The 20,915-nt window shown below is 36.2% G+C and overlaps 1 protein-coding gene across 1 annotated transcript in view; it reads right to left on the bottom strand.

Annotated features, from left to right (window-relative positions):
- Positions 1 to 16,463, bottom strand: part of LOC106070819 (uncharacterized) — a 33,361-nt gene extending 16,898 nt beyond the window's left edge. Inside the window, exon 1 of the mRNA XM_056017301.1 lies at positions 12,874 to 16,463. Coding sequence (XP_055873276.1) covers positions 13,511 to 15,067 — 1,557 coding nt within the window. The 5' untranslated portion in view covers positions 15,068 to 16,463 and the 3' untranslated portion in view covers positions 12,874 to 13,510. The remainder of the gene's footprint in view (positions 1 to 12,873) is intronic.
- Positions 16,464 to 20,915: the final 4,452 nt, after the last annotated feature.

Here is a 20,915-nt window from a genome sequence, read left to right as displayed (position 1 = left end):
GTATTCAAGTAAGGGAAAGATCAATGAAGAAAGAGGATGGACATTTTTTTTTAATTAATTCTTCATGACAACTACAAAATTTAAAAAGAGTTTTGTGTTTGCCATGGATCGATAAAGCGAGTTAACTTTGACCTTATTCTGCTTCATTCTAGAAATGGTCATGTCAAGAGGGTCAAATAGTAATAACATGCTAATTAACTGTGAACCAATTAGAGAAAGAGGTCAAGAAAAATGTTCATCAGTTTCTAGAAGGTAGTAGCTAAGAGAAATATTTTATTTGGAATAAAAGTTTTCAATTTCTAGAAAAGATGATTTAAAAGGTATGAACTGGGGGAAAGTAAGTGAGTGGAGGTCCTTGAGATAATACCAGGTCCATTAGTAGCTACGAGTCAAGTAGAGTGTTTGTTTTGCAAAAGAAAAAGATTAGTAGAATTGCACAGGTCATGAACTTTTTTACCAGACAGATCAGTGTCATCATAGCCCCAGGAAGGTGAATGGGCATTTAGATCTCCAGCTATGATAGTGTCTACAGTTATTGTTTCTCTGACATCTAAAGCCAGTTCTTGTTTTGGTGGATTATAAACATTGATGCATTTGAAGCGTCTATTATTTTTCCAAATGTCCAAATAGTCAAGAATGACTACTTATAATTGTACCCCTAACCTATAATTTTTAATAGTTTAAAGAGGCCATGTGTCTTCATTTAATTCAATTAAATTTGTCACACATTATTTGATTCCCAACACCAAAACTGATTCCAAATAGTCTCCATATTTGGCCTCAATAAACTCAGATTTTAATTCAATATTAATATTAACTAAATTTTAAGATCCCCAAGCATAGCCCCTCACATTAAATCATAAAGATATTTTCAAATTATGTATTAATATGAACACAAAAAAATAAACATTTGAACACATTCTACCAAAATTAGGTCACTGGGGTAGTGACTTATATACCGACTTTTAGACTTATTTTATGTTTGCATGATTAGATGTGTGTTGAATGTTTATTTTTTTTCAGTTTATTAATTTAATAAATGTCTAATACAGATGATTTTTTGTAGTATAGTACATAAGATCATTAACATTGAGGTCCAAAACTGGCTGTCTGAAATAAATTTTGGTAAGAAAATCATAATTTAATTCAAACACCCTTTCTATTAATTATTTTTTTTATGGAATCAAACAACTTGGCTTATGAATCAAATAAATCAGCTCCAAAAACTGAATAAATAATTAATTAATTAATTAATTAGCATAGACTTAGCCAATCAAAAAATATAGTCTTAACCCTAGGAAGAGGTAAAGTCATCCTGGTAACAGGTAAAAACAACAACCTGACTTACAAATTTGAAATTCTTTTTTCTAACATAAAAAGATGACTAAATGGAAGGAAACTGGGTTAAAATCATTGGAAAATGGAAAAGCACATGTTACAGTGCGCTAGTTTCATACTAAATATCAAAATAAAGATTTAATGACCACAAAAACAGCAAGTGTTCGATTCATGTAATGTCCGGATTAAATAAACTATTCTTCTAGTAGTCTAGAGACCATTAAGATTCTAAATTTACTACTAGTACTAGTCTAGTTCTATATAAGATTAGATTATTAGATCTAGACTCTATAATCTATATTATATGACCAATACTAATATCATAAATATGAGTATGTCTACTAACAGTGGCGTCACTAGGGGGGTGACAGCCGAGTGAATACAGTTTAGTTTAGAATATATGCAGGAACTATGTAATCAGATTACTACACTTAAAGAGACTTATAAAAATGCAGTTTTTTGGATTATGGGTGATTTCAACCTACCTGATATAAATTGGAAAACACTAACCATAGATAAACACCAAAACCTTAAGGACATAAATGAGCTTTTCATAGAAACTTTACACAACCTAAGTTTAGATCAAATCATTAAAAAGCCAACTAAATTAAACAACACATTAGATCTCTTCTTAACCAACAGACCTGGATTAGTAGTTGATTATGATATTATCCCTGGTCTATCAGACCATGAGATCATAAAAATACACAGTCAGATAAAAGCAGTAGCCAATAGAAAACCCAAAAGAAAAATCTTACTCTGGAATAAATGTAACCTAACACTACTACACCAAGCTGCATTAAACTTTCAACAAACATTCTTATTAGAAAAAGACATTAACCAACCAGTCGATGACCTCTGGAATTTCATTAAAAACCATCTTAAAAGCATTATAGAAAATCATATACCAACTAAATACACATCAAACAAAATAAATAAATGCTGGTTTAATAATAGACTAAAGAAGCTTTGTAAACAGAAGGAAAACCTATATAGAAAATTTAAAGAAACTAATGCAGAAAGAGTTTACAAAAAGTATATAAAAATTAAACAATTAACCCAAAAAGTAAGCAGACAGCTGCAGAGTGAATACATAAACAATGTAATATCTAAAGATAACAACAAAAACCTATGGTCATACATTAAGTCTAAGAAAATGGAAACAACAGGCGTAGCGCCATTAAAAGATGAACATAACATAATACATAATGATAATGAAACTAAAGCAAACATTCTAAACAAATACTTTGCATCAGCATTCTCAGCTCCAGGAGACAAAGACATATTACTGAATTTGAACCAAGTAGACAACATAGAAGATATAGTAGTACAAGAAAATGGGCTAGCCCCAGTGTTCAAAATACTCTTTCAGGCTTCACTTAACCAGGGCAGAGTACCAAAGGACTGGAAAGAAGCTAATGTCACCCCCCTATTTAAAAAAGGAGAAAAATCTGACCCAGGAAACTACAGACCAGTATCACTTACCAGCATCACATGTAAAATCCTAGAACACATAATATGTAGCAACATCATAAACCACTTAGAAAAACATAATGTCCTCACACCATACCAACATGGCTTTAGGAAATATAGATCATGTGAAACACAACTAATAGGACTAATTGATGATTTTTCAAAAGGTTTAGATAATAGTGAACAAATAGATGCTATCTTACTAGATTTTTCTAAGGCTTTTGACAAAGTTCACCACCATAGCTTGCTTAAAAAATTAAAATATTTCGGCATTAATGGTCCACTGCATCAGTGGATTAAAGATTTTCTGATAGGGAGAGAATAAACTGTAATAATAAATGGCTCTAAATCAACACCGATAACAGTAAACTCAGGTGTACCTCAAGGAACAGTCTTGGGTACACTACTATTTTTAATATACATAAATGATTTACCTAATTGCATTACTTCAGGAACAAAAGTCAGATTATTTGCAGACGATTGCATAATATATAGAACAATAAAAACAACACAAGACACAGATATTTTACAAAGAGAATTAGATGAATTACAGAAATGGGAATCAAATTGGAGCATGTCTTTCCACCCAGAAAAATGTCAGTTGTTAAGAGTAACAAAAAAACTAAAACAAATTAATTCCACTTATCTTATTCATGGCAAACCAGTAACACAGACTAAAAACGAAAAATACCTAGGTGTTATAATAAATGAAAAACTGTCATGGAATCCACATATTGATGAAACTATAAAAAAATCAAACAAATCATTAGGATTTATTAAAAGAAATTTCTATAAATCAAATAAGAACATAAAACTAAAATGTTATTTAACCTTGGTTAGGCCAATAATAGAATATGCATCCTCTGTTTGGGACCCCTCAACTCAAGAAAACATTAAGAAACTAGAACAGACACAAAATAGAGCAGCGCGATTCATAACAAACGAATATTCACATTTGACTAGAGTAACACCTTTAGTAAAATCACTAAATTTAGAAAGCCTTCAGGACAGAAGACTCAAAAGTAAAGTAGCAATAATACATAAAACACTGAACCATAATCTTCAAATACAAAAACAAAATTTAATAAAATACTCTGAAAGACACAAAGATAAAGGCACATTCCTCGTCCCATATGCTAGGACAAATTTGTACAAATACTCCTTCTTCCCTAGTGCTATTAGAGCATGGAATGGGTTGCCTGAGCTAGCCAGGAAAACCAGTGACTTGGCAGAATTTAAGTCATTGGTTAATATGCATGACTAAATGCATGACGCGTAGGACGTAATCATCTTCTTTTTTGAAGTAACGTCTGTATTATATAAGATAAGATAGTGAAAAAAATGCACTTTTCAAAAAAAAAATACAAACTTGAAAATGTGACAGAAGCTTGATCATAAAGCATAGAAATGGTTAAAAAAAATTATTCTTAATGGGGAAAACATCAATACCAAGATTTTCCTGTTTGATAGATAGTGGACATGTCCACAATGAGAAACTCGCGAGAAGAGAGTTTATAAATGTTTTAGCCTACTCTAGTATCTTGTATTACACTACACCTAACATAGATCACTGAAGTTGTAAGAAAGTTGTAACAGTAGCAATGGTAGCAGTTCTGATAATTTAAAACGCCTGGAAAGAGATTGATATGATGAGCTCAAGGACATGGCAATGCAGCTATAATGTCAAGAAGTCACAAAGATGTGGAGGCAGTATTAATGAAGAAGAAAAGATAATTTGTATTGATCCAATCAAATGGAAATTCTGTTAGACTACAATTGACAACATCGGCGTAACTACTGAGTTATATGAACAACTCGCTGGTGTGCTCATCATGTTGCTGATAGACCAATGAAGGAACAATTTTAAGAAAGTGTGACGGCTAAAATCTTTGCCGTCGCTCTGAAAATACAAACACTAGAGGAGCAGCGCAAAGACAGCTGTCTTTGAATACATGAATACATTTCATTGCTTGACTTTCTTGTTTGTGTATGTACTGAGGGACAAGTCAACAAAACACAAGAGTAACTTCAAATGAAAGTGTTATATATTGACAAAGTGGTGGCTAAGCTAGAGCACTTCATTTACTCTACGAAATGTGTGACAAGTTCAAAATGTTATTGACATTACTTTTATCAAATCAAACTAGCAAGTTATTGCAACAGAAAAAATAAGTTTTAACAATAATAAAATAGGAAAGTAATCTTAAGATGCCGGATCTCTTTTATACTGAGCCAGACGACAAGATATATGAACTAGAAGACATATCTACAGGCAGCAAAGTTTTAATGGACGTCAAAGAATCTCTACCAACCTTAGATTTAAGCCTTTAACTGTTTCTTGCCAAATGCATGTCTACATGGCATGTGAAAGAAGCTTTTCAAAACTGAAGTTAATTAACAACTATTAATAACTTTTGAAAAACGAATTTCAAATCAAGCAATTCTGTCTGTTGAAAAAGAAGTTCCAAAATATTTTGAGTTTAAAATTATTTATAAGTTTTCAAATTTTAAATCCTGAAAAGGAAATTTAAGTTTTTATTTTCTAAAGTTATTGTAGACTTTTAAATTTTAAGATAAAAAAAATTCTTTTCAAGTTTCTGTACCGATCAATGGGCCTATACTTTTCATAAAGTTGCTTTTTTTTCAGTAGTCATCCTCAGGAAACTAGCCACTATTATGTTAAAAAAAGTTTCCTTTAGGAGCTCTTTAAGGTTTGCTAAGGAAAGCTTGTTCAGTGGATATTTAATTTGTTTCTAATTCAAAATCTTAGATGTTTATCTATGTAATAATGAACGATAAAATGTCAGCGACAAAAAAAAATTAAAAAAGAATCTATACTCATTGTAACGTTGTGTAACAGCAATCAACGAATTGTATTTTTGCGCAAAAAAAAAGAACTAACCAACGATAGTTTTTATTGGAAGAATAAGTGGATAGCACCGGGTGACACCCTTCCTAGTGACACCACTGTCTACTAGTATAATAAGTATAATTATAATCTTAGAATAATAGTATATTATATATTGTCTATATAGATCTAGAGTCTAGATTTACTTTTTTCTACTCATAAACTAGAGAATGATAGATCTATATATCTAGAATCTAGAAAGTAGAGTGCTAGAGTAGTAGGCTAGAGACACTAAGAGAGTAGAGGTGCCTGTATGATATTCTTAAAATATTATTAAATATACTTAAACTACTTATAGTTATAGTGAGTGGCAGTGAAGTTATACACTGTTAATCACTGAGTGTTATAGAACTAGATCTAGATCTACTGATAACTGATCTAGGACTTTTTCTAGGTCTAGTAAGTTATAACTTATAGTTACAGTAATAGTAGGTATGATGACACAAATTTTTTTTAAAAACATTATTTTTTAATTTTGCCAACATCATTTTATAGCATTTCATCTGGGTTTTCCAATGATCATGATGTATACATTATTTTTGTAAGACATAGATCTATGATATGGATATGGTCATTATAATCATTATAATAGACATTATGATATCATCATTATGACTCAGAGTAGTCAGAATCAGATTCTGAGAGTATACAATACACTACTACACTACAGTATGACTATGAGTATACTCAGTGACAGTATTATACTATTATTATTATCTAGCTAGATCTAGAGTCTAGATCTTCGATCTTGTAACTTCAAATTTGAAACTTGTAGTCGTAGACTCTAGATCTATAGTAGTTTATTTATTTCGGACATTACATGAATTCGGACATTCGCTGTTTTTGTGGTCATTAAATAATTATTTTAATATGTATTATAAAACTAGCACGCTGTATAATGTGCTTGTCCATTTTCCAATGATTCCAACCCAATTTCCTTCCATTTAGCTGTCTTTTTATGTAAGAAAAACGAATTTCAAATGTGTTAGTCAGGTTGTTGTTTTTTCCTATGTTACCCGGATGACTTTACCTCTTCCTAGAGTTAAGACTATATTTTTTGATTGGCTAAGTCTATACTAATGAGCCTGGCAATATTTATTCTGTTTTTGGAGCTAATTTATTTGATTCATAAGCCAAGTTTTCTAATTCCATACCAAAAAAAAAATTAATACGGTGTCCGAATTAAATTACGATTTTCTTACCAAAATTTATTTCGGACAGACAGTTTTGGACATCAATAAAAATGATCTTATATTATATTTGTTCGTTTGTTGTTGTTTTTTTTCATTAGAGAATAAATGGGCAAATGTTTGGAGTGAGCTTGGTACATTGAATGAAGTTAAATGCCTAGATCTAGACCTACTAGATAGATCTAGATTTATATAGTGGATTCAGTTAGTCAAGATCGAATGGCTATCGTAACCTATAGGGGCCTACTATACTACAAAAGATCATCTGTATTAGAAATTATTAAATTAATAAACAAAAAAAAACACAAACATTCAACACACATCTAATCATGCAAACCCCAAACATTCAACACACATAAAATAAACAAACATAAAATAAGTCTAAAAGTCGGTGCAGAAATCACTATTCCAGTGACCTAATTTTGGTAGAATAAGTGTGTTCATATTTTAATTTTTTGTGTTCGTATTTATGCATAGTTCGAAAACATCGTAATGATTTCATGTGAGGGGCTATGCCTGGGAATCTTAAAATTTAGTTAATGTTAATATAGAATTAAAATCTGAGTTTATTGATGCCTAAATATAGAGACTGTCCGAAATAAATTATGGTGTCCGGAATCAAATAATGTGGGTCAAATGTGTCCGATTTAAATGAAAACACAGAGCCTCTTTGACCTTAAATATAATAACAAATATAGGTTTGGGGAACAAATATAAGTAGTCATCCTTATTCTCCTTTAACTAAAGAAGATTTTGATACGTCATTTTCTTTTCTATGTCAAACCATTGTAAAATAATGCGCTGTCAAAGTCAAACTTTCAAATTTAGGCCTATAGGTGTCCGAATAGCATAAACTACTCTAGACTAGAGACTAGACCTAGATCTAGATCTAGGCCTAGAGTCTAATAATTTAATAACCTGAGCTGATTATCATTATGTTGATTCTGCGTATCTTTTCACCTAAACTAGATCTAATACCATTTTAGCAAATATTTAAATTAATATAAATAGACTCAGGCCACTCTACGGCTCTAGATTTAGATCTAGTGTCGGGTAGTGACAGTAGTCAGTAGTGTATTTGTTTACCTTTTTAAAATAACGGTACTCTCATATTTAGACGCATGAACCGGGAGACATTAACTAGTTATATCAGAATGATCTCCCTTGTCTAGATATAGAGACTATAGATCTAAATCAGGGGTGGGCAAATTTCGACCCGTGGACCACATGCGGGCCGCTAGAATGTTTATGCAGCCCGCGGACACCTCCAGAATTCAGGTGTGTCCACAGATTAAACATATAAGAAATGCAAATATATTAAAATTAAATATTTATATTTGTTAAATGTTATGAAGAACTGGCGTTCTATGCGTGACCTTTGCAGTCGCAGCTAGTGGGCCCCGCGCTTTCATAGGCCCCGAGCTAATTCTAGGTGTATTTATTAAATTGTAAAATATAAACGAAAAATTCCTGGAAATCTGAATTAATTAAAATCTCCTGAAAAATCATACAAATCTCCTACAAATAGATAAAATTTTCATTTGTGTGTGTCATTCAATGCGGAAAACGCGATAAAAGAAAAAAGGCATAGTCAGCTTTCATGTAATAAAATTTATGTTGGAATATTGCAGACTTATTGTTGAATATAAATTAGAAATCGAACGCTTCGACTTATTACTAAAGTAACAGAAACACAGTTTGTGTGTTTAAAATCGGTCCCCAAAGTGGTCCACCCAGGCAGGTAAAAAGGTAGGTTTCAATATTTTCAGAAAGAATATCAGAATGAAATTCTATCAAAGGCAAATGACAGAGAAGAATGAAGAAAGAAGGTTGACATATCTTATGTAGTGCCTCAACAGTCCAGCAGACCAATTGATAGGTGAAATTGAAGATGAAGTAAAATGTGAACCTGGCCTTACTGATGTCTTATAATGATTATCTAATTGATCTAATTGTTTTGTAAAGGGTCAATCTCTTATTTAAAGTCTCAAGAAAAAAACATTTCGTAAAAAAAAAAAAGTCCATTAGTTGAGTGACCCATTACGCATGGTATCCAGTTGTTTACAAATTACATTATAATATGGGAAACTTACATATTGTTGTTTTAAATTATGTTTCACTTATATGCATACTAAATAGATTTTTTTCTCTTTAAAATAAAAGTAAATTTTTTTTTTGTAAATGTAATAGTTAGTATGAGAGAACTTAATTAATTTAGCATTACATTTGTAAATGTTGTGACACGGTTACTGTGTGGTCAACCGTGACACACGGTCAAGTGTTGGGTATCGAGAGTTAGGGGACTTGTGGGAAGTGACGAGTGTGTAAACAAGAAAAGAGGAAGTCAGCTAGTGGAGTTGGAGATCTGTATATAATGTTTGCTTTGTATATTAGTTATGTTGAAATGCTTCAAAATTAAAAGACACTTTAAACGTAAAAGGATTTGTTGCTTCACAACTGGCGACCACGACGAGATACGACGAGGCACAAGTAAGTGGAAATGTCGATGTACAAAATATTTAGAGAAGCGGGCAAGGAAAATGGCCTGCAAGGCGAAGAACTTGAAAAGTTCATTACACTAAAAATATCACAGGAGGAAGAAAGAGAAGAAAGAAAATTTAATAGGGAAGAAGCAAAAAAGAAAGAAGAAGATAGTAGAAGGAAGGAAATCTTACAACTAGAACTAAAACTTAAAGAAAAGAAAGACAAAGAAAGCAAAATGAAAAGGAGGAACGTTTTGACAAATACAAACAATTAGACAGAATGTCTCCATTTGATGAGAGCCAAAATGAGTGCATTGACTCATATCTACTGAGATTTGAGGACATCGTAACAGCATGCAAGCTACCACAGACAGGATGGACAAGAAGCCTCCTGGGGCGCTTAAAAGGGAGAGCCATCAACATCTGTCTTCAACTGAGAGATGAAGAAAGAAAAGAGTACGTGGCCGTGAAGGAGGCGTTGCTGAGACACTTTGGCTCCACAAATTACGAATACCGAAGGAGATTGAAAGGGTCGACACCTCTACCGAATGAAGATCCACAAATATTCGTGACCAATATGGCAATTTACTTTGATCGATGGGTAGACCTGTCAAAAGAGGAGCACAAATATGAAACCCTCAGAGAACACATCATAATGGACGCTGTGATGGAAGCTTACAATAATAATGTGAAAACATACGTCACGAAGCGAGAACCAAAGACCATCAGCAGCCTGATAGCACATCTAAGGCAGTATAAGGCCGCACACCCAAGGGAAGTGTTAGCAACAGAGAACCCAACTGTGGCATCAGCTTGTATGGTGAACAACGCTGCAAGAATGCGGACTCCAAGCCCTCTATATAGAAGAGAGAACGCTAACAAGAGCCCAACATATACAGAAAGAAGAGAGAAAGATATAGAAATAAGCCCAACATATAGATTTCGAAGAGAGAAAGATGAAGAAATTAGTCCAACATATAGATTTCGAAGAGAGAAAGATGAAGAAACGAGTCCAACATATAGATCTCGAAGAGGGAAAGATGAAAAAAAGAGTCCAACATATACCTACAAGGAACGAGAATACCGACGTAACCAGCAAAAAGTTCGTTTCCAATGTCAAATTTGCGGTAGAACAAACCACATTACAGAGACTTGCTTCTACAACCGACGCAATAGAGATTGGAACAACAGACACAGAGATCGAGCGTTTGCTGCCAAACACGCTAATAAACTGCAGGTATACCCAGGCTTTGTGGGAGTGTGACAAGTCAAAAACTCGCTGTCAGAGTCACTCAAATTTATCACAGCATTAATTATTATTTTTCATTATTTATTTATTTTATTTTAATTATTTCCCCATCCTACCCCTAAATTTTTCACCCGCACCACCTTTTCCCCTCCAGGCTAAACTTAGTTGACCACCTTGGAGATAGCTAAGGTGCGTCCTTTCATTTATCTGCCCTTGATCGGGGAAAGGTAAACACACAATCTCTTTTGTCTTACCCGCCGGATGTCTGAAGGACGGTCGCGGTTGACACCACCTTGGTTGGAATGCAAACCAATCTTTCTTCCCCCCCCCCCTTTCTCCCACGTCTCTCTTTGACCTAGGAGATCAATAGAGTCAACCCGCCTCGTGACGGTCCAAGGTGCGACTCTTGTCGGACTTCACCCACGTGTAAGATAATTCTAAGCCTATGACATTTCCTGTTTCCGCCCGCATTTTCCAGGCCTATATAAAGTAGACCCAAATCAAATCGGACCCTCTTATTTCTCATTCTCGTTGTACAATCGAGTCTGGACTATATCATTTATTCTCCCTCCTAGAGGAATACCTGGTGGTAAGCCGAACGTAATCACAAGTTCCAACTTAATTACTTTGTGCATATTTCTCACTGGAGATTATCATGTGCATTCTATTATTTTATTTACATTAATTAGTGCATTGTGTATTTCTCACTGTCGTAAGTAGAAAACATAAACATATCCTATGTATGTATTTAAGTATTGCATTAATCTATTAATGCTACGTTGCTCAATTAATCGTTGATGCAACCATGTATATATTTGTACATCTTATTTTATTTCCTTTATCTCGGCTGTCCGCCTTGATGATTTTACTAGCGCACTAATACTGCGTCTAGAAAAGAGATATGAGTTATCTCCCCTGTATTGAATTATCTCCCGTGTAGTCATTTCACTCTAACGATAGTTGCGCCCCTTGAACGGACACCCTCTCCATTCAAGCGCGCTCCATCGTTCTCGGCCGACGGTCGTGTGTAAACTAACCATCATTTTTATACATTTTTATATTATTATTTCCCCTTTTATGTACATTTTATATTGCTACTATCAACCATCCATTTTTCCATATCCCATTTGTCATCATCTCCCCATTGTGCTTTAAAGCAATGTTGCCAATCTGACGAATGCACCTCAGTCGAGGGCATCGATAAGATGCATGAGAGACATGTCCTAACTTGTTTTTATTTATCCGCAGCCTCCCTCAGGTGTCTGCCTATTTATGTGAGCAGGCCAGGCAGGCGCGAGTGGGATAGAGAGGGATGACCTATTCTCTGCTGCTCAACATTAAAATTTACCAACAGTAGGCAGATGTTTGCGCTACTGGGTGGGCTCATCTGTGACACCTCAGTCTACGACCAAGGGGCTAGAGTCACCTAAGTAACCAGACATACTAAACTCAACTAAATGGAAACAAGATAACAAACTTTAGTTTAGTATAAATAAACAAAATGAAACTTTATTTACATACAAAAATAAATCAATAATAAAAAATAATATATACACTAACTTGACTAATCACTACTACTGAACCCATCAACTAACTAAAACCCTCTAAATCTACACCACTACACTACAAACACTAACAAACTAACCAAACCAACTATCTAACTAAATCACTACCACTACTACACTAGACCTAGATCTACACAAACACACTACAATAAACTAGTCTAGATCCACAATATCCTACTATTACACTCATAATACTAACACTAAAACAAGAATATCTTATAAATCCTTAGGCTCAGTACCTTACTATTCACTAAGAACAGAACTGAGAAACAGACTATAAATATATTTTTTATATAACTAAGTTTACTAAGTTTACCAAGGCCCAAGGCAAGGCATAAAAAGAAACAAAATAACACTAGATTCTAGCTTCCCTTGAATTAGAATAGATCTAACAACAGTAGTTATAAACAACCGCTAGATCTATAAGCAGTAATGTTCAGCAGCTAAAAGGCAGCAGTTAAAAGCAGTAACACAGCAGTAATAATAGCCTGCAATACATAAATGCAAAACTATATTAGATCTATATTCTATTAGGACTGATGGACGCCGCCATCTTCCGTACAGCATGTTGCCAACTATTATGACAAATAGTCCAAGTAGAAAATAAAATAACTACCTTACACATAGTATAGATCTAGTAAAAAATATAAAATATTTCTACACTTACAGGCCGTCCCAGGTACAGGAATAAAAAATATAATTAGACAGACCACAAAGATATTCAGCTGTCACACAGACAGATATGGTACTGACCACTGGTCAACTGTACACTGAACTGTTTTAAAACAGCGTGGCATCACTTTTTATACACAAAAAGCGGAAGTACAAATAATAAGTTTGGCACTAGCCTATAAAAATAAAATATATAAAAATATAGCTCTGGGAGCGCAAGCTCACATTCATCCCGCCTTAAATTTTTGCGTCCTCGCAAAACAAAATACTAACAAACTACTTAAAATGCATTACATACATACTGCTGACATATTATACCATCAAAGAAAATACACACTAAAATCTATTTCACACAAAAATATACATCTCCATGACATGACTTAAATTACATTGCTTTACAAGGACAAAAGCAAAAAAATATACACTTCATCAGCTAAAAACACAAGAAAATACTCTTGATTCTGTACATTCTCAAATAGGTACAGCAACTACTAAGCTTTTTAAAAAAACTTTTAAATACTCATGTAGATAACATGTACTCATAGAGTTATTACAAACTAATACATCTTAATACATTGGAACGCAACCAACATATTAAATAAAAATTACAAATATACAAATGAAGAATTATGCTAGTATGGTGAGGAAACGAACTTCATTTCCTCCTCTCGTACATATCGGTAAGTACTGCCGTCTTCTGCTTCTACCATGTACCAGCCAGAAGCATACTTGGGTACTGCAGTAATTATAAAACACGAGGGCTCATACTGCATGAACATTCTTCCCTGGCCTCTGACTCTCTGTTCAACAAGAACTCTGCACCCAATGTTCAGAAGGTCGTTCCTTTTCTTCTGCAACTCAGGAACCTCATGGGAAAGCAAGGTGGATTCTGGTTGGACCGGATGAAACTGTAGGAAAGGATTTGTTTCCCTACCTCTTTCTGCATGATTACTGGAAGTGTCAGGTGAGGCAACTTCTGAATGAATCGACATCATTTCTGCCACTGTGGGTTGGTTTCTGTGAACAATTGAATCAGGAGCAGTTTTGGATCGCCTAGGATTCTGTGGCACCTCAACCGACAATTCTGTTGGCTTGGGGGCAGGTTGCAGTTGTACTGCCTGTGGTTGTTCAACTGAGGCAACCTGAACGTGATTCAATGCTGCAGTGACATCAGGGCAAGCTCGGGTGAAATGGTCCCGGCTTCCACAATTCAAGCAGTTGCTTCTAGAAGGGTGTTGCTGGTGATCCCGGTTCCCTGGCTTCTTTCGCTGACCTTGGAACCTGTTCTGCAGCCTGCAATTTCTTGCAAGATGGCCAGGTTTGCCACAAGTGTAGCATTTCCTGTTCTTTGTCATTGGCCTCTTATGGTTAAGAGTGCGCTTTGTCTCCACGCGCTGTTGTGAGGTAATCTGTCTCACATTACCGCTAATGTGATCAGGTTGATGGTGGTTGCAGTGGGGACAGCTATAGTTCTGTGACCCTGAAAATTGTAGGCGCACAATCTGGGCTGCAAGCTCCTCCACTTGCTTGGAAAGCGCAGCTAGCTGGCCTTCAATCTTTATCTCTCTGCATGTGACGTTGACTTGCGGTGCGACATCCTCATCCTGTGCCCACCTGATGGCCATGTCTCTTAACGCCAGGAATTCAGTTTCTGGCCTGTCGAGTAGTCTCTCTCGCAGGTCTCTCCTTAGGGTCCTGTCACTGAGGTTTTCTACAAACTGGTCCCTCAGGATAGACTCGCTGAAGGGAGTTTCAGATAGAGCTCTCTGCCTGTCTGTGAGTGCTTCAAATGCCTGAAGGAGACGGTGTGAGTAAGTGCGGACAGACTCATACTGGTGCTGGCTTATTCGGAACAGCTCCCCAATGAGGCAGTTGATGCTCCGCCTTTCTCCATAAGTGGAGCGTAGAACTTGTACAAGGACATCTGGACATGCCCTTGTCGTCTGAGGGTGACACCTAAGTTCGGCCTTCACTGCCTCACCTAGATGTGCAAAGAGGAAGTCACATTTTTCCTCTGGATGCACCATGTGTTGAGACTTCCAAGCTCTCTCAACATTATGAAGGAACTCTTCAATTTCCCTGGCAGGACCATCACCATGGAAGCGCCGGATACTCATCTCTGTCCTAGGCACCAAGATCATTGTCTGAGACGGCTGCATTCTTGCTGCTGCTGCTGCCTCGCTGTTCATCTACGTAACTACTCAACAGAACTAAAGCCTAATAACCTCTCAATAACAATACCAAAAAAACAACTAAACTAACACTATCTATACCGCCTATCAATGCCTAAACTCCTACGCAAACCTAATCTATGCCAATAAAAAATACAAGTCTGGTCACTCAAGCACAGATCCCACTTCTGACACCAAAAATGTGAGCAGGCCAGGCAGGCGCGAGTGGGATAGAGAGGGATGACCTATTCTCTGCTGCTCAACATTAAAATTTACCAACAGTAGGCAGATGTTTGCGCTACTGGGTGGGCTCATCTGTGACACCTCAGTCTACGACCAAGGGGCTAGAGTCACCTAAGTAACCAGACATACTAAACTCAACTAAATGGAAACAAGATAACAAACTTTAGTTTAGTATAAATAAACAAAATGAAACTTTATTTACATACAAAAATAAATCAATAATAAAAAATAATATATACACTAACTTGACTAATCACTACTACTGAACCCATCAACTAACTAAAACCCTCTAAATCTACACCACTACACTACAAACACTAACAAACTAACCAAACCAACTATCTAACTAAATCACTACCACTACTACACTAGACCTAGATCTACACAAACACACTACAATAAACTAGTCTAGATCCACAATATCCTACTATTACACTCATAATACTAACACTAAAACAAGAATATCTTATAAATCCTTAGGCTCAGTACCTTACTATTCACTAAGAACAGAACTGAGAAACAGACTATAAATATATTTTTTATATAACTAAGTTTACTAAGTTTACCAAGGCCCAAGGCAAGGCATAAAAAGAAACAAAATAACACTAGATTCTAGCTTCCCTTGAATTAGAATAGATCTAACAACAGTAGTTATAAACAACCGCTAGATCTATAAGCAGTAATGTTCAGCAGCTAAAAGGCAGCAGTTAAAAGCAGTAACACAGCAGTAATAATAGCCTGCAATACATAAATGCAAAACTATATTAGATCTATATTCTATTAGGACTGATGGACGCCGCCATCTTCCGTACAGCATGTTGCCAACTATTATGACAAATAGTCCAAGTAGAAAATAAAATAACTACCTTACACATAGTATAGATCTAGTAAAAAATATAAAATATTTCTACACTTACAGGCCGTCCCAGGTACAGGAATAAAAAATATAATTAGACAGACCACAAAGATATTCAGCTGTCACACAGACAGATATGGTACTGACCACTGGTCAACTGTACACTGAACTGTTTTAAAACAGCGTGGCATCACTTTTTATACACAAAAAGCGGAAGTACAAATAATAAGTTTGGCACTAGCCTATAAAAATAAAATATATAAAAATATAGCTCTGGGAGCGCAAGCTCACATTTATTTGCTATTTGCTGTTTAGTGTCCACTCGACACGACTCAACTAGTAACCAGATCACTACGCTATTTGCTATTGAGTGTTATCTACTACCTACGTGGATCTACTCAACTCTTTTACTTGGCGCTATCGGCCTTGCCCGCCTGTTCGACAGCCCACCTGTCAACCTATTAGGTGCGACGTCCCTATAGATTCAGATCTGTGCGCGACGTCATAGCTACGCCAACCCTCTGTACTCACTGGACATATCCTGTTAACTACACTGCCCACGGCAGATCAGCTCTGCCCGCAGTAACACTTGTGCCCACGGTAGCCGGCCACCCGCCCTACTGTGCCCACTACAGATATTGGAACTTGGAATTGAGACTCCACAAGAACTATATCACCGGCGTCCCTCTACCCGCTAGAGCGCCACCTCCAGCTGCAGAACCTCAAGTCAGGACACAGCCAGCTGCGACCCAAGCAGGACAACCAGCTAAGTTCAGAAGACAAAGTGACATACTCTCTTATTAAGTGCAAGAATGATGATTAAATCTAGTATTATTTAGAGATAGATGCAAACCCTCCCCCTTTTTATTGTTATATGTATATTTATGTAAATAAATATTCTCCATTTTTAACTTTTGTATCTATCTTTCATTGCTTGTCTTGTTGCGTGTCTGCTCCCGATTCATATGCTGATAGGTTGGTGTGTGATAGCTTTAAAAATAATCATCCCCTAGACATTAAACGCGCCAAACACACGTCACATTTCCCCACCTGTCACAGGGAGAACAAATGACCAACGTACTGTATGACACAGGTGCAACCGAAATTTTTGTCGCAAAAGAATACGTCAACCCACAAGAGTACACCGGAAGAAAAGACTGTGTTGGTTACACTGGCCAAGTCACTACACATCTGGTAGCATATATCAACATACACACACCGTTCATCGGTGGTTGGCATGAGGCTTTAGTACTAGACAATAAGCCTGACAACATTGGTCTTATCATTGGCTGTATCAAAGGCTCTAAACCTTGCACAGTAGAAGAATTGAACAAGTGGAAAGAAAAATACACACAGAAATGTTCGATGGTTACTACAAGAGCTCAGAAGAAAGAAGAAGAAGTGCTAAATACAAACGATAAGATACAAGTTCCTTATAACAATGAAAATGAAAATACAGAAATAGAAAATAGCGATATGAGAAGCCATAATTAAGTGAACAACCCGAATGAAATCTCCATAGAAAGTCATATTGGCCAAATACATGGAGCAAAGGGAACATATATGCAAGCTCCAATACAAACAACAGACTTAAGTGAAATGCCATTTGAGAAAATAGCTGTAGATATTATTGGACCAATGCCAGTAATATCCGGAAGAGGCCATCGCTCGCTACATATTGACAGTTGTAGACATGAGCACACGGTTTTCAGAAGCAATACCATTGAAAAGAATTTCTTCCGAAGACTTGGGAGACGCACTAACAGCAATATTTGCAAGAACAGGTTACCCTCGCATAATACTGAGCGATCAAGGCACTCAGTTTAAATCAAATGAATTCGCACAGTTTTGCAAAACTCTGAATATTAAACAACAATTTGCTGCCCGTTTTCACCCCCAAACGAATTGGATGTGCGAACGCCTGAATTCAACGCTGAACAAAGTAGCACAGGACAACCCAACAGACTGGGACAAGCTGATCAACCCCATACTGTTCGCCTACAGAGAAGTAGGCCTACCACACACAACAACGGGCTTCTCACCATTCGAGATGGTCTATGGCTCACCTGTTAGGGGACCCATGTCACTAGACAGAGACTTTCTAGTTAATAGGAACATAGAACATGACGTACTCACAGGATACGATCTTGTCACCAAAACAAGACAAATCAAAGCATGCGAAACTGTCCAAAAGCAAGCAAATAAAGAGAAACCAGAACTATTGAGAAAGCTAAATCAGGGGCGAAAGTTAAGAACACTACAAGTTGGTGATAATGTCATGGTTCTTCTGCCTGACAATAATAACCAAATGGCAGGGCCCGTTCCTAGTCACAATGGTGATTTCGAAGGTAGACTACAGCGTAAACATCAGAGGCAGAGATAAAGTAATTCACATCCATATGCTGAAGCTGTACATGCCCAGACCATTTACCCTTTCAACGAACGCTAAGCAAGACACGCAAGACAGTCAGAGAGTCATGATGATAGAAACAATAGAGGAATCAGATGAATTACCATGTCCAGTTATTGAAAGTTGTGAAACTGTGAAAGATATAAACACATCACACCTCCAGTATCCAGTTAAGCAAGATATTGATAAACTACTAGCTCAATGGGCGCCAATATTCACAGACCAACCGGGTAGAACAACTGCCATAAAACACACTATCCAACTGACTGATACGAAACCCACAAGAGCTAAACCATATCCAGTTTCCGTACACCATAAAGAGATACTGAAAAAGGAAATTGAAACGGTTTTGAAAATGGGAATAATAGATACATCCACATCTTCATACTCAGCTCCAGCAGTCCTAGTGAAACAAAAGGAAACAACCGGAAAGATGCGTCTATGTGTAGACTACCGGAAACTAAACGCAATTACAGTGAAAGATGCATACCCAATGCCTAACATAGAGAACATTATACCTAAACTTAGAGGTGCAAAATACTTCACTATTCTTGACTTAGCCAGATGTTACTGGCAAATTCCACTAGACGAAGATACAGCATTCACTACTACATTTGGTTGTTACCAATGGAATTACATGAGCTTCGGGCTTAGTAACGCACCTGCGATCTTCAACAGAATGATGGCAAAACTATTAGGGAAAAGACCAGATGTCATTTTCTATCTTGATGACATATGTGTCTTCCACAACACATTAGAAGAACACGTTGCTGGTCTGCAACAAGTATTCCAGATACTACAAGACAACGGGCTTACAATAAAACCTAGTAAAGTCAAAATCGCCAGAACAGACATTGAATTTCTAGGGCACAGAATACAGCAAAATACGACCAGACCACTACAAGACAACGTAAGCAAGATACTCAACTTAACAATACCTACAACAAAGGGACAAGTCCGAAGCATCTTAGGTTTATGTAATTACTATAGACGGTTCCTGGCAAATTTCACAAGTATTACACAACCTCTAATTGAACTGACAAAAAAAAAAGGCATGCCAAACAAGATCACATGGAGCTCCAGACTACAGGAATGCCTGCAAAGGATTAAAAATGTCTTCTCAGACGACATAGTACTCCAGCTTCCAGACATCAGAAACCCTTTCTACTTGGCAACAGATGCATCCTCCACAGCAGTGGGAGGCACTTTAATGCAGAAGTGTGATGCAACGCTACGATCAGTCTACTACTTTAGCAGAAAGCTGAACGCAGCAGAACAGAAATATTCCACGATAGAGCGTGATCAAAGATAGATTGGAACATTTGGTAATTCTTGCTATTGAGCGTGATCTATGTAGGGAACAGAATTCTTATGATTTACTGTATGACTTTGCTACAGGCAAGGCTCGTAAAGTAATTCTGTACGTAGTAAAGAATGAATAAAATGCATAGACGAATTTATTTTCTAATACAAACTCATAAATTTCAATTATTATCCGCTTCCCTACCCAAACTTAATCCCGCGAAATCCATTTCGCATAGGGCCCTACAATGGTTAAGTCAGGCCCTGATATTTACATATTATTAGATTACTTAATCTCTATCCATGACTTCTCGGTCACAATGGTTAAGTCCGACGTTGCTATTTAGTGTTTGTAAAATGTTTTACATGTTTCGGATGTTCCGTCAGAGTTAAAGATAGTTTACTTTCTAGTCCAAACCTTCCGCAGGACAAAGGGGGATGGGAGCGGGCAGGGTTGGATAAATTTAAACGACAGTCCAGCGCGCAGGCAGCCATCCGTAGTTTGAATACTACTCTTGTTTTTTTTGTGGGGTGACTATCCGCAGAAATAAGAGAGTGATCTTTCCTTTACTTTTTCTTTCCGTCCAAACTCTTTAGCGAAGAAGAGAATTATATATGTAGATTGTTTTGTTTGGGATCTCGAACAAGGGAGAGAAATTTGACTTCACTGAAATGTCGGTATAAGCTAAGTTAGTGCCCTTTATAGGTCGCCGCTATAAATTGTAATAAAAATATTTAACTATACAATCTTCTCTAGTTAAATACCTCACTAACAGAGTGTTTATTACTTCGCCCCGAGTGGGCGAGAGCTACGAGTTAGAATTCAGGTTTTTTCTTTTTTTTTTCTTTTCACTGCAGGAAATCAGGTGGAAAGAATGTTTTATATATATACTAGCCTGATATTACCCGCGGCTGCGGGTCTAAGTTTGTGTTTACTAATCTAGTGGATTGGATTTAGATGTATGTTAAACTTAGCTAATGATCCTTTCAAGTTTTTTCTCTTTCGCTACGAAAATAAATTTAGTTTTGCGAAAATGGGTTTACCCGAAGCCGAT

The sequence above is a fragment of the Biomphalaria glabrata genome, chromosome 18, assembly GCF_947242115.1.
Source record: "Biomphalaria glabrata chromosome 18, xgBioGlab47.1, whole genome shotgun sequence".
NCBI lineage: Eukaryota > Metazoa > Mollusca > Gastropoda > Planorbidae > Biomphalaria > Biomphalaria glabrata.
The sequence above is the reverse complement of the archived record's forward strand: the minus strand, read 5'-3'. Positions and strand labels throughout refer to the sequence as shown.